At 38.4% G+C, this 16,296-nt stretch overlaps 1 protein-coding gene across 1 annotated transcript; it reads right to left on the bottom strand.

Annotated features, from left to right (window-relative positions):
* Positions 1-2,610: 2,610 nt before the first annotated feature.
* LOC127508081 (low-density lipoprotein receptor-like) lies at positions 2,611-14,840 on the bottom strand. Its single transcript, XM_051885673.1, has 18 exons — positions 14,602-14,840; positions 11,273-11,395; positions 9,721-9,843; positions 9,263-9,640; positions 7,932-8,054; positions 7,706-7,828; positions 7,472-7,591; positions 7,114-7,239; positions 6,863-7,034; positions 6,549-6,776; positions 6,217-6,335; positions 5,987-6,126; positions 5,761-5,902; positions 5,511-5,654; positions 5,195-5,410; positions 4,949-5,026; positions 3,902-4,065; positions 2,611-3,720 (listed from the first exon to the last, which is right to left on the bottom strand). The coding sequence occupies exons 1-18, from the start codon at positions 14,657-14,659 to the stop codon at positions 3,688-3,690; spliced, it is 2,610 nt and encodes an 869-aa protein (XP_051741633.1). The 5' UTR covers positions 14,660-14,840; the 3' UTR covers positions 2,611-3,687.
* Positions 14,841-16,296: the final 1,456 nt, after the last annotated feature.

The following is a 16,296-nucleotide window of genomic DNA, read 5'->3' as shown; positions in this document are numbered from 1 at the left end:
TATATATATATTATACACACACTATAATATATATATATATATATATATACACACACACACTATATTGCCAAAAGTATTGGGACACCCCTCCAAATCATTGAATTCAGGTGTTCCAATCACTTCCATGGCCACAGGTGTATAAAATCAAGCACCTAGGCATGCAGACTGCTTCTACAAACATTTGTGAAAGAATGGGTCGCTCTCAGGAGCTCAGTGAATTCAAGCGCGGTACCGTGATAGGTTGCCACCTGTGTCAGCTGTTAGTGGTATCATAACAAAGTGGAAGCAATTGGGAGCAACAGCAACTCAGCCACAAAGTGGTAGGCCACGTAAAATCACAGAGCGGGGTCAGCAAGGTCGTGTCAAGGTGCAGGTCCTCGATCTCACCTGGATACGGCCCGGATCCGGCTGACTATGGTAAACCTCGGGATAAACAGAGAGACTAATATTAGCATAGATGCCATTCTTCTTCTGATGTAACGAGTACATCTGGTGTTATAGGAAGTGTTCCCGGTTCCGGCTGACCTAATTTATGCAGCCTAACAATCCTTTAACGGATTTGAAAACATAAATTGATGTCCCAAAAAGTTTGCCAATATAGTGTGTATATATGTGTGTATGTGTATGTATATGTAACCCCACACCCAGGTCCTCAAACCTGGGTGTTCGGCATGGGAGTCGTTGCTTTAACAAAGAGTCTAAAGGCTTCAACCTCTAGCGTCAGTCACTAGAGCATCTCTTGAGATCAGAGGAGTGAGGTTTACTCGCACAGCGACTACTAACTGGCCTCTGTTACACTCACCCCCCTAAACCTCACTCCTATCTAGGTCACGGCACCAATGCAACCCCTCTACCCAGGTCCTACTCGCCCTGCTCTGTGCGGGCCTCGAGCCTGGGTTTCCGGCATACTCGCACAGCGACTACTAGCTGGCCTCCGTTACATATATGTGTGTGTATATATATATATATATATATATATATATATATATATAAATATATATATATATTTATATTTATATATTATTCTGCCAAACAATTTTCTCTGTCTCATACACTGAGTAGGAGATCAGCTGTGTAAATTAGAAAGCTGAGTGTATTTAACTGCTAAGACCAGCAAAGATGTTAAGTGAATGACTGGCCATCACTAAGTCCACTGAATTTTGAACCCTTAAAAAAATAAATCAAAATTCTTCAATCACTGAACTGTTTTGCGAAATTTTTGACTTTGACTCTGGAAGATTTTACCTCATAGAAGTAAAAGAGAAGTTAAAATGATTAAATCTAACAAGCAATATATAAATATGAGGAACCAACCCCAAACCTCCCCCCACCCACCTCCTTTTTTTTTTTTTTTTTTTTTTTTTTTGCCAAAGCAGAGCCACAGAACAAATATGCCACACAAACATTGTGAGTAACAGAGTGTCCAGGTGATGTACGGCTGATTCTGGGAGATTGCTGGAAAGAAAACAATTACAGGCCGTTCTGGACACACTGTGATATACGGCTGCATTGCTGCCGAATCCCAAAAAAAAAGTGTCATGGTTTCCACAAAAATATTAAGCAGCACAACTGATTTCAACATTGAAAATAATAATAAATGTTTCTTGAGCAGAAAATCAACATAATAGAATGATTTCTGAATTATCAATATCACTGTTTTTACTGTATTTTTGATAAAATAAAAGCAGCCTTGGTGAGCATAAGAGACTTTTTTTAAAAACTTAAAAAAAATCCCACCAGCCTCAATCTTTTGAAAGGTGGTGTAAATAGATAGATTAGATAGATACATTACAACAAATGATTGTGTTTTTATCTAATGTAACCATCCATAATACAAACCTTGAACTTTGCTTGTAAAATAAAGCTGCCATACACTCATGAACTCCCACCCACCTCACTTCATGCCTCGTTTTCTGGTCGCCCCACACAGTACTCAAAGGAGTGCCAGAAACGTGAGCGATAACAAAACATTTTGGAGGTAGAGCTGTTTGCCCAGTTGCCTTAAGTCAAAAACATGTACAGGTCACAGAGGTCCCCCCTACCCACCGTTTCCAACTAATCCGTGGCCTACTTTTCCCAGGATGTCAGTAAATCATGGTGTCATCCCATGGGGCAAGTGTGTTTTGAAAACTGAGACGAGGGGCTGTGTGGAGCCTTTCCTAGAAATAATTTTCCTAGAAATCACTTCCTTTCCTAGAATACCAGAAGTCATGGCTTTATTATCGTTCCTTTGTGGTTTTAAAGGTCACTCTACGTGCATCCAGCAGAAAAGTGCTCTTATTTATAAGCAGTCAATTGTAAAAAAGAAAAAGAAAGGTCTTTAGGTTCACATTTACAGCTGCCTTTGTGATGTGGGTATTTTGCTTAAGTAATTTTAGTCTGGGCCTCACGTGCTCCATATGAAGGGTTACATTCAGCAGATCTCAAGGATTTGCTGAAACTGATCCTCATAGGCCGGCCGTTTTCATTCTAACTTCACTTTACTGAAGCTATTAAGTGTTTTATCTTTTGCAGCTCTAAATTGTACCGGAATATTGGGTTTAATATTAAGCAGCCCTGGAAAATGTTTGTGTCACAGCAAAATTACTACATGAAAAAAGAAAAAAATGGTCAAGTAAAATCTTCAAAATGTTTATTTCAAGTTATTATTCACTATAATAATCAATCAAAATGTACAGAAATATTATATAAATGTATATTTTACAAATAAACAACTGACATGTTGTACACAGCAAAGAAAGCCAATTATCAACCAAAGATTTAGATTCAAAATAAATAAAACACTTCTTTATATACAATACTGTATACTTTAAAATACAAATGCAATATATATGAAACATATTTACACAAATACATTATTTACACATTCACATTGAGAATGTAAATGTTTACAGTATAAATCAGTAAAACAGTAAATTCATAATACATTTTGTAAGGAATCACTGGCTGAGATAAAGAGGAACTTAACTATAATCGTGATTAAGAAAAGTAACCCCAATATCAGTACTGCATATGAGAAAGTCTTTTTTTTTTCATGAACTAGCAGTTTTATATAACATTGACCATTTTGGCACAAAAAATAACATGATGACTGCAAATGGTGTAAACAAATGGCATAAAACATTAGGAAAACAAACTTTGCACAACTTATGACAGTAAGTGGTCTATATTTGCATAAAAACATTCAAATGTACTGTATCGTTAATTAATTAACATATAATATGAACCAAATTATACAAATGTTTTGGAAAAAGTTTACGGTATGCAATGTTTTTTTTGATCCCTGCAAAAACAAACAAAAAAACTCTACAAAATATACGAATACATACCATATTTACAATAACTTATCATGGACGTCTCATGAGAATAAAACCTTGATTTGTAAGTGCTGTTAAAATCCATATTTATATCTCTACATATATTTTTTTATATTTTTTATATATAGTGAAGTGCTAAGCTGAGGTTGTTGTTGTTTGAGGTTTCTTTGTTTTAATTTTTTCTTAGACAAGTCTGTCCTGAACCATCAGCCCTGGATTGTTTTTGCAGTGAAAGCCTTGTGTGGAAAGGCGGTTTGTATCTCCATTGTTCCCCAAATGTTGTTCTGCTGAAGAACTGAGTAGGTAAGACATTAAATATGGCTCTAGTCTTGAAACGTTGTCAGTTTCAGCATGGACCTCAATGTCATCGTCATATTTCATCATCAAGATTCACAATGTGTCTCTGTAAAAGCCAAATAAGACCATCATAATTAGACACATCAGTTACCTTATATACCAGACAGTCATCCAAATAGGCTTATTAGTAAACTTAGATGCTCTAAGACATTAGCTAAAGCTAATATACTATAATGAATATTGTGTTCAGTAGATATTTTTTTAATAAAGTATTGAAAATATCTTACCTGCGGGTAAAAATAGCCATCAGAACTACGGTTTCTGCATAAGTGCACCTGGTCCTCAGTGGTCTTTTGATAAACCGGGTTGTCAAAGTGGATGCTGTTGGTATTTTTCTGACGCCACTTTCTCCAGAACAGCACAGCGCCACCCACAACCAAACACAGGATTGCTTTGAGAAGATAATAAGACATTCAAATTAGAATAGGAGTTTTGAAGCAATATAATAGATAAGAGAAAAGAACAGATACATTTTGAAGAGTATCTAGCCGTTACAAAACCAAGTGGGTTGCTTTACTGTCCAGGTAACCATCATGAAACCTCATCAGAGACTTATTTGGAATGTTATGCACATATATGGCAGCAACAATGTACACTATACAAACAGCTTTCCTTACAACTGATTTCAATGGAGTTTGCCGATAGCATGTCGCTAAACTAATACTCAAATATGCATTAAAAAAGTCAATCCTTGTCAGTAATGAATGAAATATGTTCATAATGAACATTTCTCTCGCTATGTTCACCATCTTGAATTCATGTTTTTTCTGAACTCATTTCAATGTTTTATAGAATTGTCTTCGCTGTTAAATAATAATAACATAAAATGGAAATTCATCCTTAATTTTCTAAATGCATGTTCTTGATCTTTTTGTGAATAATTTATTTGTGTATATGTTTCATTATGTATATGTAAGTCTTCTCTCTGGTGATGTATGCTGGACTCCTCCAATCATTTCATTTCCATAAACCCCACCCCTTTCTTTCAATCTTTCATTAAGATTTGCCTCCATCCAATCAACAACCGATGAATAGATGAAAGTCCCCACCCTATATTTTTTTCTTTTATATAATCCGGTTTACCCTGGTGGTGTACATCATAATGCAGAAGAAAATATCTGTTGATACTTCTGTTACATCGTGACTTTAAGTCGCCTACCTTTTGGAACAGCCTCCGTGTCCAGAGCGCATCTACATAATGCCTTAAAATTTGTAGGTAACTCACTAGGTTTCATAACACAGCATATCTTTACTTTGCTTGTTTAAGCACTCACCAAGAGGAACCACAATGTACAAGGCCCACGGTGTGGAAGATGATGGTTTGGAGACTTTAACATTATTGTAGTGGTCATCTAAAGAGAAAATAATAATAATTGTAACAGTTTTCACAAATTTCAATAAAATATCATGTTGAGGAATCTCTGGGGTCTTGAGATTATGGTTGGGTTTGTGTGAATTTGCTATGAAAAGGAGAAGACAGGGACAAATTATAATGTCTGGGTGGATAAAGCAAGACGTACCTGTCTGGGTGGATAAAGGAAGTTTAGTTGTGGTTTGGGAAGGCTTGAAAGTGGCAGCTTGAGTGGGTCGGTTAGGGGTCACAGGAGCAGGAGTAGGTGAAGGTTGTGCATTGGTTGTGGAAGGGCCAACAGATTTTGGTGTCACCTTTGAAGTTACTTGAGGATGACTAGTTGTAACTATTTTGGGCCTGATAGGAGTTGCTGGTGTGACTACAGCTGTTCAAAATAAAAACACAAGTGTTGGATGAAGGAATCAGCAGGAATTACATTAATAACCTAATCCCAGTCCTGACAACAAGAACCAAATCTGACTTGCCTGGAATACATTTTCGCATGTCTTTGGCCAACATCATATTGTCTGGGCAGGCACACGTGTACTTGGGTGAGGATTTATTGATTTGAGGGGCAGCAAGGCACAGGAACTCACAGTGACCGTTGTTGGCCCCGCACCAGTTGGTTCCTGGGAGGACATTCAGAATTCAGGAGAATTTAGTTATGGATGGAAACTAGCTCACTGGAAGGTTCTATAAAAAGTCAAATTGATGGCTATATACCGGCCAACATACCACTGGGCTGTTTGAGGTTGTGGTACAGGACAATGTCCTCTGGGGATGAGAGGTGTTCAGCCACTTTTGTGATGTCTCCTCCAGTCACACGATTTGCACTAAGAATTGCGTTATTGCTCACATCCGTCCAAAACACTTTCTCCTAAAGATGAATTGAGTGAGCATTGAGGTAACCTCCAAAAAAGGTCTTTCAACAACAAGTTCAAAAGGAGTCTGAAAGTATTACCTCAAAAACAGTGAGACCCAGAGGGTGGGCAAGTTTGCCTTGGTCAATGATTAGAGTTCGCCGACCACCTCCCTGTACACTGATGCTGGAGAGAGTATGTAGTTTGGAGTCAACCCAGTACAGACGCTGGTTCAAAAGGTCTAGGTATGAGAAAGGACGAAAAAGTGGATTAGACCAAAGTTACCAAATGTACAATTTGTGGACAGTTATGCAAGTGGACAAGTTCATACCAAGGGTTATTCCGTTGGGCCATTCAATGTTATCTGTAACTAGGGCACTGCGGTCCCCTCCATTAAGACCACCTCTCTCGATCTTGGCTGGTGTGCCCCAGTCAGTCCAGAACATGAAGCTACAACAGAAGATTTAACATAGTAAATCACTTGCCCACATATAATAGTCAACATTTGAAGTGGATCACAAAAGTTTATCAAAGTTGTCCTAAGAACTAATCTATCCTAAGAAGAAGGTTTTAGGACAACTTTGATGAAAGGTTTTGATCCACTTCAAATGTCGACTACTGTAGTTTGCCCCTACATTTTAGAGTTTCTGGGACTTGACGTACTTCTTAATAGGGTCGACCACTATAGCACGCGGCTTGGCCAGGTTCTCTTTGAAGAGAGTCTTGCGTCTGCTTCCATCCGCTGTTGCCACAGATATGGCACCTTTGATACTGTCCGTCCAGTAGATGTTTCCGTGGATCCAGTCCACAGCGATACCTTCAGGTGCATCTAAGCCGCTGCCAATCACAACGTTGTGTTGAGAGGAGTCATCTGCAGTGTCCATTGGTGCTCTGGGAAAGAAATACAAAATATGATACTAGGCAAATGATCCTCAGAGACCCAAAACTGACCATGAGTCCAAAGATCCGCTCTTTACCTGTATATCTTTTTGAGGGATAAATCCGACCAGTAGATCTCCCTGGAAGCAACATTCATATCCAGCGCCACAACGTTCTTCAGGCGGGGAATGACACGTGCATACTCGCTACGATCCAGAGTCATCTTCCTTACCTCATGGCGATTAGTGAAAAATAAGTAGGCGATGGTTCCTGCAAAACCATGTTTGTGAGTATGCGTTTATCAGTATGTGACCATGGAAAAGGACCATTTGCAAGTTAAACTCTGTACCAATAGCTTTGCAGGCCTTGCTGGCTGGGTCCACCTGGTAGCCATCTTCGCACTCACACTTGTAACTACCTATCTGGTTGACACAAATTTGGCTGCAGGTGTCTGGGTTGGCGCACTCATTGATGTCTGAAGAAATCAAACAAAAATGCGGGCTTGAAGTCATTCTGCTGCATCATCATGGACTTACTGAACAAACTCTAACCTTATTTCAAGCTCAGAAAAAGCAAATAAGTTTGAAGTCCAAATTAAATCATTCTTTGAACTGGATCTGCACCAAGGTCTGTTATCAGAGGTGAAACATACTATGACCAGATTTTCAATATCTGTTTCATTATGGGAACCAATTTCAGATTCTTACCTTCACAGTTTCTCTTGTCCACCAATTGGAAGCCAGTGGGACACAGACACTCATAACCAATCTTCAGGTCATTACAGATATGAGAGCAACCACCATTGTTGTAAAGGCACTCATTAGAATCTGTGAATTTAAAAATCATGAACTGTAACACAGACTGGCTTTTGCTCGGAAACCATTACAAGAAGATCCAGGTCTACGAAGGCAATGTGCCTCCTTGAATGCTGTGATACTTACCACATTCTCTTAACGGCTCATCGGACCAATCTCTACAGTCCCGTTGCTTGTTGCAAACTTTTTCCATGCCGATGCATTCACCGCTGCGGCATTTAAACCTGTGTGGTGGATCACAATGGGTTGCTGAAATTCAGAGAGGAGAAATATAAGTGATGCATCTGAATAACACGTAAAGCATATTTTTTGCTTATCATTAATGTAAAGGGGCATAATTTGTATGGTTTACCATTGACACAGCCCAGCTCATCACTCATATCTTTGCAGTCATATATGTGGTTGCACTGCCGGCTGCCATGGATGCAAGATCCGTCACCACATTGGAACTCATCCGGTCGGCATGTGGGCAAAGCTGTTCATATGGAAAAAACAAAATAGTTCATTATGTCTTGAGGAAAAATGGCTACACGCTAATTAATAAAAGTGCCTGATGCTTTTAAAGGATTAAAATTACCCCAAGTTTTTCTCACCCTCAAGCCATCTTAGGTGTATATGACTTTCTTCTTTCTGATGAACACAATCACACAATATCCTGACACATCCAAGCTTTATAATGGCAGTGAACGGGGCCAACGAGTATGAGGCTCAAGAAAGTGCATCCATCCATCATAAACGTACTCCACACGGCTCCGGGGGGTTAATAAAGGACTTCCGAAGCAAAGAGATGTAAGAAAATTGTAAGAAAGTGTAAGAAAAATATCCATATTTAACAAGTTATGGAGTTGTTTATGATGGATGGATGTACTTGTTTGGGCTTCATATTCATCAGTTCCGTTCACTGCCATTATAAAGCTCGGATGTGTCAGGATATTTATTAATATAACTCAGATTGTGTTCATCAGAAAGAAGAAAGTCAAATACACCTAGGATGGCTTGAGGGTGAGTAAATCTTGGGGTGATTTTCATTTTAAAGTGAACTAATCCTTTAAGGTTATAGTAATAAAAGTGTGAAATGATAAAAGTAATCTTCCCTGACCAAGAAAAGCATCTAGACATTTCATCAATGGCTTGGTTCCTATTTCTGCTCTGTAGTCCCACCCACTGTGAAATCTCATTGGTCCACAATCCTGCTCCCACTAACTGTACACTAGACATCAAATATCTTCTGAATGACTTTGATTTTGCATTCATTGTGGACAGGCAAAGATTATCACTGGAAACGAAAACTGCATTTACAGTCATGCATTTACAGTGGAATTCTACGGGGAAGACATTTCTGAGGGCTTAAAAGCAGAAATGTGCATTTTGTTTTTTTGTTAATCATACAGTTACTCTTCTATACAAAGTGTGCACTGTGAAGTTGTCATTATCATCCTTTTAGTAGTAGGACTACTGTTCTAGGATGATTGAGACACTGGTTAAGCATTTTTATTATTCAATGTAATTCTTGTGGGCATTTTCTCTATGCAAATAGATTCTTCCTGGTATCTTTCTGTGTGCCATGCAAAGATCATCTGCACGCCAGTTCGACAGAGCTTAACTTATATTGAACCTGAAACATTCTTTTAAGAATAGCAGGATCAATTGTCAAATGTAATATTAACAAGTCTTATTTCTTACAGCAGTTTTTCTCATCTGAGCGATCCAAGCAGTCTTCTCCCCCATCGCATTTCCAGCTACTGTGTATGCATTCCCCACTGCTGCAATGGAATTCCATAGAGGAGCAGGGATTTTTGGTAGGTTTAGGTGTCCCTGGGCTGCATTTCTGAGGCAATTCATCGGAGCCGTCAGCACAGTCGGCATCTCCATCGCACACCCACAGCCGAGGCACACACTGTGCATTGTTGCACCTGAAGGAGCCGGAGCCACACGTGGTGGGCGGACAGGAGACTTCATCACTGCCGTCGTCACAGTCTGTTTCACCATCACACACAAATGCAGTTGACACACACTGGCCATTGATGCACCGGAATTCGCCATCCAGACACTTTCGAGGAGCTGTAAGTGGTGATGGAGGTTTTCAACACACATGCACACTGGCAGCATCATGAAGATATACATTTCAAGATGTCACTCACCACAGCCTTCCTCATCCGCACTATTCTCACAGTCTGCTTTGCCGTCACACTTCCAGGTCTTAGGCACACACTGGTTTAGTCGCCCACCACAACTGAATTCACTGGGTCTGCAGGTCTTCATCACTGAAAAAGAGAGAGAAACAAGATTTTATGTTTTTCCTTAGAAAGTGGTGCTAGCTAGTGGTGCTGCAGCCAATGTTAGCAATAGATGCTATTTAGACTAAGTGCAAATAGCAATAGATGCTACTTACACCAAGTAAAATTAGCATATTTTCTTAGTGATAGATGTTATTTACACTAAGTGAAAATAGCAGCATTTTCTTAGCGATAGATGCTATTTACACTAGGTGACAATAGCAGCATTTTCTTAAAGATATGCTATTTACACTAAGTGAAAATAGCTATAGATTCTATTTACACCATGTAAAAGTATCAGTTCTTTACAATAAGAGTAAATAGTAATTAGATGCTATCTATACTTTATATTGGCAGATACTATTTGCACCTCAGTATTTCTGTACATTAACAGGATACAATAATATTATAGAGTGTAAATGATTATATTTATTAAAATTATTAAATAGATGCTGCCTTATTGGGAGAATAAAAACCCTCCCTACACCTTCCCCTAACCCTACCCAATAAACACTTTTAATATTAATAAACACTCGTTCGCAGTTTATTTCCACTTTTAGAACATTATTTACATTTTTATTGACAACAAATGCATTTCTGATGTGATATGTGATGGGAAATGGAGAAGAGTGAGCTCGGCAAAAGGCGGATTTGAACCTGCGTCGATTGTGTTAAAAGCCAGTTCTGTGAGCCTTACTCGCTGCTGTTGCGCCACTGAAATCATTGAATTCCGCGCGTCTTTGTGGGCGGAGCTAGTGTAAATAGCGTTTTCCAACAAGGGACGCTATTTGCGCTTAGTGTAAATAGACACTCACGTTTTTGGCATGCCGGTCGATATTGGATATTTAATTGTGCAAGCTCTTTTCTGATTATTTTTATATTTAGATGACCTTTTTTCACTTAAATAACCTAGCGCTCACTTATTTTTAATAACACTAACAATAATCTCAAATGATAATCTCAAAAAGAAAATCCATTTCTTCAAACATTCAAAATAATGTTGCAATGCCAAAATCCACTTGTGGCATTTAAAAAAATATTCATTTTACTTTTAGCTTGCTTTAACAAAATAGTACAGCATTTTAAGTATCAAACATAACATCAAAATAATTATCAGCTTATATGCATGGGTCATAATCAGAGATAGCCCTTTCAAAACTCACTGCTACCTTACTTAAGGAAAAATTAAGCAAAATGTAGTTTCATTTCTTTCAGCAACCAATAAGAGTGCATCATTTTCAACTATAGATTATCACAGTTAACCACATTTAAATATTTTTACAATTTTTCCCCACACGATCAGTGTGGGAAAATTTAAAGGGAAGCTTGCAGATTCCATTTGCGCCTACTGTCAGTAATGTTACACCAACATACTTCCTCTTCAGGACAACTGACTTATCTTAGGAGGAACACTTACAGCAGGCAGCAGGAAGTTCATCAGTGCCGTCTCCACAGTCATCAGTTTCATCACATACCCATCTCGATGTGATGCACTTTCCATTGCCACACTGATACTGCGGTGGATCACAAGTCAAGACACCTGTCAGATGGAGACATAAGTGATGCTTCACATAAGTGACACATTATCTAATATCTTAAGCCTCCCATTTTAGTAATTTGTGGTCACATTAAAGATAAGCTAAAATACTAGAGGGCTAGGACTGAATGAATCACTTTTGCACCTTATATTAGACATCTTCCTTAGCCCTGCTGTCTAAGCATATCACAATCTAATGCTAAGACTGGGAGGGAACTACATTATCTATGTCCACCTATATATGATTTACTGATTTCAACAAGTATGGGCAAAGATGGTGACAAGTTTTTCCTGCTTTGTACTCCAAAAAAGGGTGTCAATGACAGTAGTGACAGGATGTGTGCACTACTGAAACAAGATGCTAACAATCTTAAATTCTTAAACTAACAAAACCGCTGTACGCACAACCTTAAATTCAATAAACAATGCATTTATTAATACAATTGATATTTTTAGATAAACATATATAGTTTTAAAATGAATAATCACAAAAAACAGCTATTATGTCTTCAGTACAGTTCATTAGCCTTAATGTAGGCTGTATATGGTTGCCAAGCAATGTAGCAACTTCACACGTTAATATAGAAAATATTAACTTTATATCGACCATTTTACAACACCTTCAACCTGGAATCATCCAATCAGGATACGGGGTCTGTTTAATAATGCAAATGTGAACATAAACTGATTAATGATTACACATTCAACATGTAGACAGGTCTTATCAGTATAGAAAGACAAAGCTTCCGTTGATATAAAACTTGGTTTATGATCTTGGTTTGACATTATACATCATCTCTCCAAAGCATAATGCAATGTTCATTGTTTACAGACACAGTTGAAGTCGGTGGCCACAGAATGCAACGTGGCTGTCTGCTTTTTTCATGGACATCTCTACACTCTTTCAGAGTGTCTAATTATCTAAACAGACTACTATCAAGATATCTTTCTAGTGGATCAAAACACACGACAGACAATCCAATGGTGTTATGACGGTGTTAAAAGCCATCAGTGCTGTGGTCTACCTATAAAATGATCTGTCAGACCATAACAGATGGGCCAGCATACACAGATCAGTCATAACATTATGACCACCTTCCTAATATTGTGTTGGTCCCCCTTTTGCTGCCAAAACAGCCCTGACCCGTCGAGGCATGGACTCCTCTAGAACCCTGAGGGTGTGCTGTGGTATCTGGCACCAAGATGTTAGCAGCAGATCCTTTAAGTCCTGTAAGTTATGAGGTGAAGCCTCCATGGATCGGACTTGTTTGTTCAGCACATCCCACAGATGATCGATTGGATTGAGATCTGGTGAATTTGGAGGCCAAGTCAACATCTCAAACTCGTTGTGCTCCTCAAACCATTCTGAACCATTTTTGCTTTGTGGCAGGGCGCATTATCCTGCTGAAAGAGGCCACAGCCACCAAGGAATACCGTTTCCATGAAAGGGTGTACATGGTCTGCAACAATACTTAGGTAGGTGGTAAAATGTGATTCATCAGACCAGGCCACTTTCTTCCATTGCTCCGTGGTCCAGTTCTAATGCTCATATGCCCACTGCTGGGGCTTTCGGCAGTGGACAGGGGTCAGCATGGGCACCCTGACTGGTCTGCGGCTATGCAGCCCCATACACAACAAACTGCGATGCACTGTGTATTCTGACACCTTTCTATCAGAACCAGCATTAACTTCTTGAGCAATTTGAGCTACAGTAGCTCGTCTGTTGGATCGGACCACACGGGCCAGCCTTCGCTCCCCACGTGCATCAATGAGCCTTGGCCGACCATGACCCTGTCACTGGTTCACCACTGTTCTTTCCTTGGACCACTTTTGATAGACACTGACCACTGCAGACCGGGAACACCCCACAAGAGCTGCAGTTTTGGAGATGCTCTGACCCAGTCGTCTAGCCACCACAATTTGGCCCTTGTCAAACTCGCTCAAATCCTTACGCTTGCCCATTTTTCTGCTTCTAACACATCAACTTTGAGGACAAAATGTTCACTTGCTGCCTAATATATCCCACCCCACTAACAGAAGCCGTGATGAAGAGATAATAATTTACTTCACCTGTCAGTGGTCATAATGTTATGCCTGATCGTTGTATGTGTAGTGCACATGTGTGAAGTTTGATTATATAGCTAGAGATAAGAAGCATATCTATGCCTTCATATCTACAATTACACCTGAACATACTGTAGCTACAGCTTCGGAAGCTAATGAAAAGTTCTATGTATGTTTTTTTTTTTTTTTTTTTTGCTAAAATAGAGAACGCCAAGATCAACATCTCAACATAAACATTCAAACAATAGCAATGCTATTCAAGAATATCTCTCCACAAAAAACTTGTCCAGTCCATCTCCACCGATTCCAATCCAGAAAGACCTGCCAAACCAACACTGAGAGACCAAACAACATAAGCATAGCCATTATGTCTCCCTTAAACCTGGCTTTGTCTTATCTGACAAAATGAGTAATGTATCTTTTTGGTAGAATATAAGTTTGAAGCCAGTTTTTACAGGTTTCTGGTTCAAGCCATGGATCTCTGCTACTACTGTCCTTGTGACATCATCCACTGCATATGATTTAGAACTTCTGGGAAAAGCATGTGTGCGAAATTACTATGGAATGAGGCCCCTATAGCAGAGCCATGGACGGTATATATACACATGTGGTTACTGTAAGGCAATACTACGTTTTGCCCTGTTTTAGCGAGGCTGGAGACTTCATTCATGTTGAGCAAAACAGTAGTGAATGAGGCGATGGTTAGTTTGCACTTAGTAGAAAGTAATAACACCTCTGAAAAGTATTCAATACAACATTTAGCATCATTAAACATAAAATTCTAACACATAATAATATAATCAGAATATATTTCTATATTTCTTTAAATATTTTAGAAGCCAATACGTAGGAAATAATTATGTAAACATCATCAATGCAGAAAGGGAAATATTGTTGTAGTTATTAATGCATAATATACATTGCCTAGGCTATATAAATTGTGGAAGGATAAAATAGTAAAACTTTTTAGTTAATCCAACCTTGCAGACCACCTCATCATAACTGAATGCATGTAGAATACTGAAAACAATTTCTTCTATATAGGTTAAAACACATTTATATACTGATAAGATAAGAAAAAAATAAGAAAATGCAATTCATAATCATTAAAGACCCCTAAAGAGTAAGTAAACCTGTTTACTCACCTGTTTGAACACCACAGAAGAAAGTAACTGCCAGTAAAAACATTAAAGAGATGCCCATAGTCTTTCAATGAGCTTAGCCCCTCGTGTCTCTGTTTATTGTTTTGGTTTGTATTGTGGATGCTTGTAATATATAAATGGCTCTGATAAAGCAGATGAAATCCTGTTTGTTTGACGCTGAGGGGAAATGGTTACTTTAGAAGCGGTGAACTCAAAGCAGGTAATTGTGTTATGGTGGTTGAACTTGAACCATTCGAATTTGAACGGGGTTCGTAGCGTGGGCGGGGCTTCGTGACGTGAGTCGGTAGGTGGTGTGATTTAAAAGTTTCACAACAGAGGGCGTGGTCAAACGCAGTCCACGCCCATCCCAAACAGTTCCACTCTGCACTTTTCCTGGTAGAGGAGGGATGAGAAATCTTCAGCTTATCATTTATGACGGGAAACAAAGTAATAATGCGAAAAACGTGATGACTGATCTGATAAGCGCAACGCTAATATATCTGGACTAGACTACAGCTGTATAAACTATTGTAAAAGTCGTAAAACTAAATAATATATCATAAATCTAAATCACATCCGTATTTTAGTTATCTTGACATATTTGATAACCTACATTAATGGTCATATGCGTAGAAACAGAGTAAAAGGAAACCTCAGTCATAAACACATTGTGGGCTCAATAATGGGCTGTTTGCTTGTCAGTAGATTCTTTCTCAGTTATCTTTGTTAAAAAACCTACAAGGCGTTTATGATTATTATACAGATGTATAGATTCTGTAGGATAAAAAACAAACAAATATCACTGAGACACCTTTTATTTAGAATCCTTTTTGAAACCATGGGTGCAAAGTATAGGCTATAGAAAAGTAATCAACATTTTTCTTATTAAAGATGATTTGAATAATGTAAGACTATTATGATTTATAAATATTGGGGACACATTATCGAATGTTTAACTAGACAAATCAGCAGCAGGGTAAAAAACACTGTGGAAAAAGGACTCGGTGTCTAGCCTTGAACTTGTGGTCCAGACGTCATCAGAACAAAGAGTCTTCTTAAACCTGCACTGGGACGTTTATCAAAACAATACAATGTTGTCCTTTCATTTAGATTTTTGGGAATGTCATGATGTTTTAGCTTAATATTTAGATCTATTTTATTTTTTAAAAGATTTTCTCTACAGCAGGCATGTTTGGTCCTGGCATGCCAGAAATAATGTTAAGTTACTGATAGCACATCATATAGTAGCCTATAAACAGACGTTCCCTAACCTTGCTGTAGGAGGAAAAATATTTGCGAGTTGGAGCCGGAGGCCCCTTGAACCAGTTCTGCTAAATTCTGTGTTTGACATCCATTGGAATCACACAGTGATCCTTCAGATCAAAGGTATACAAACAAAGTAGTAGCTTCACAGAAGCATCCGGGTCTACAAATGAAACCGTTGTGGCCATAAAAATGTAGTTGTATAAAGTCAGAATGAGTATATGAGTAGTCAAAAAAGCAACAGCTGATGTGGGAACATCCACTATTTAATGAGGCACATTCAAAAGTTTGTGGTCGGTAATTTTTTTTAAAGAAGTCAAGGCTTTTCATCAAGGCTGCATTTATTTAATCTAAAATACTACAAAGTAGTAATATTGTGACATATTATTGCAATTTATAATAACTGTTTTCTATTTGAATATATTTTAAAATGTA

This window comes from Ctenopharyngodon idella, chromosome 3 (assembly GCF_019924925.1).
Source record: "Ctenopharyngodon idella isolate HZGC_01 chromosome 3, HZGC01, whole genome shotgun sequence".
NCBI classification, from domain to species: Eukaryota; Metazoa; Chordata; class Actinopteri; order Cypriniformes; family Xenocyprididae; genus Ctenopharyngodon; species Ctenopharyngodon idella.
The sequence above is the reverse complement of the archived record's forward strand: the minus strand, read 5'-3'. Positions and strand labels throughout refer to the sequence as shown.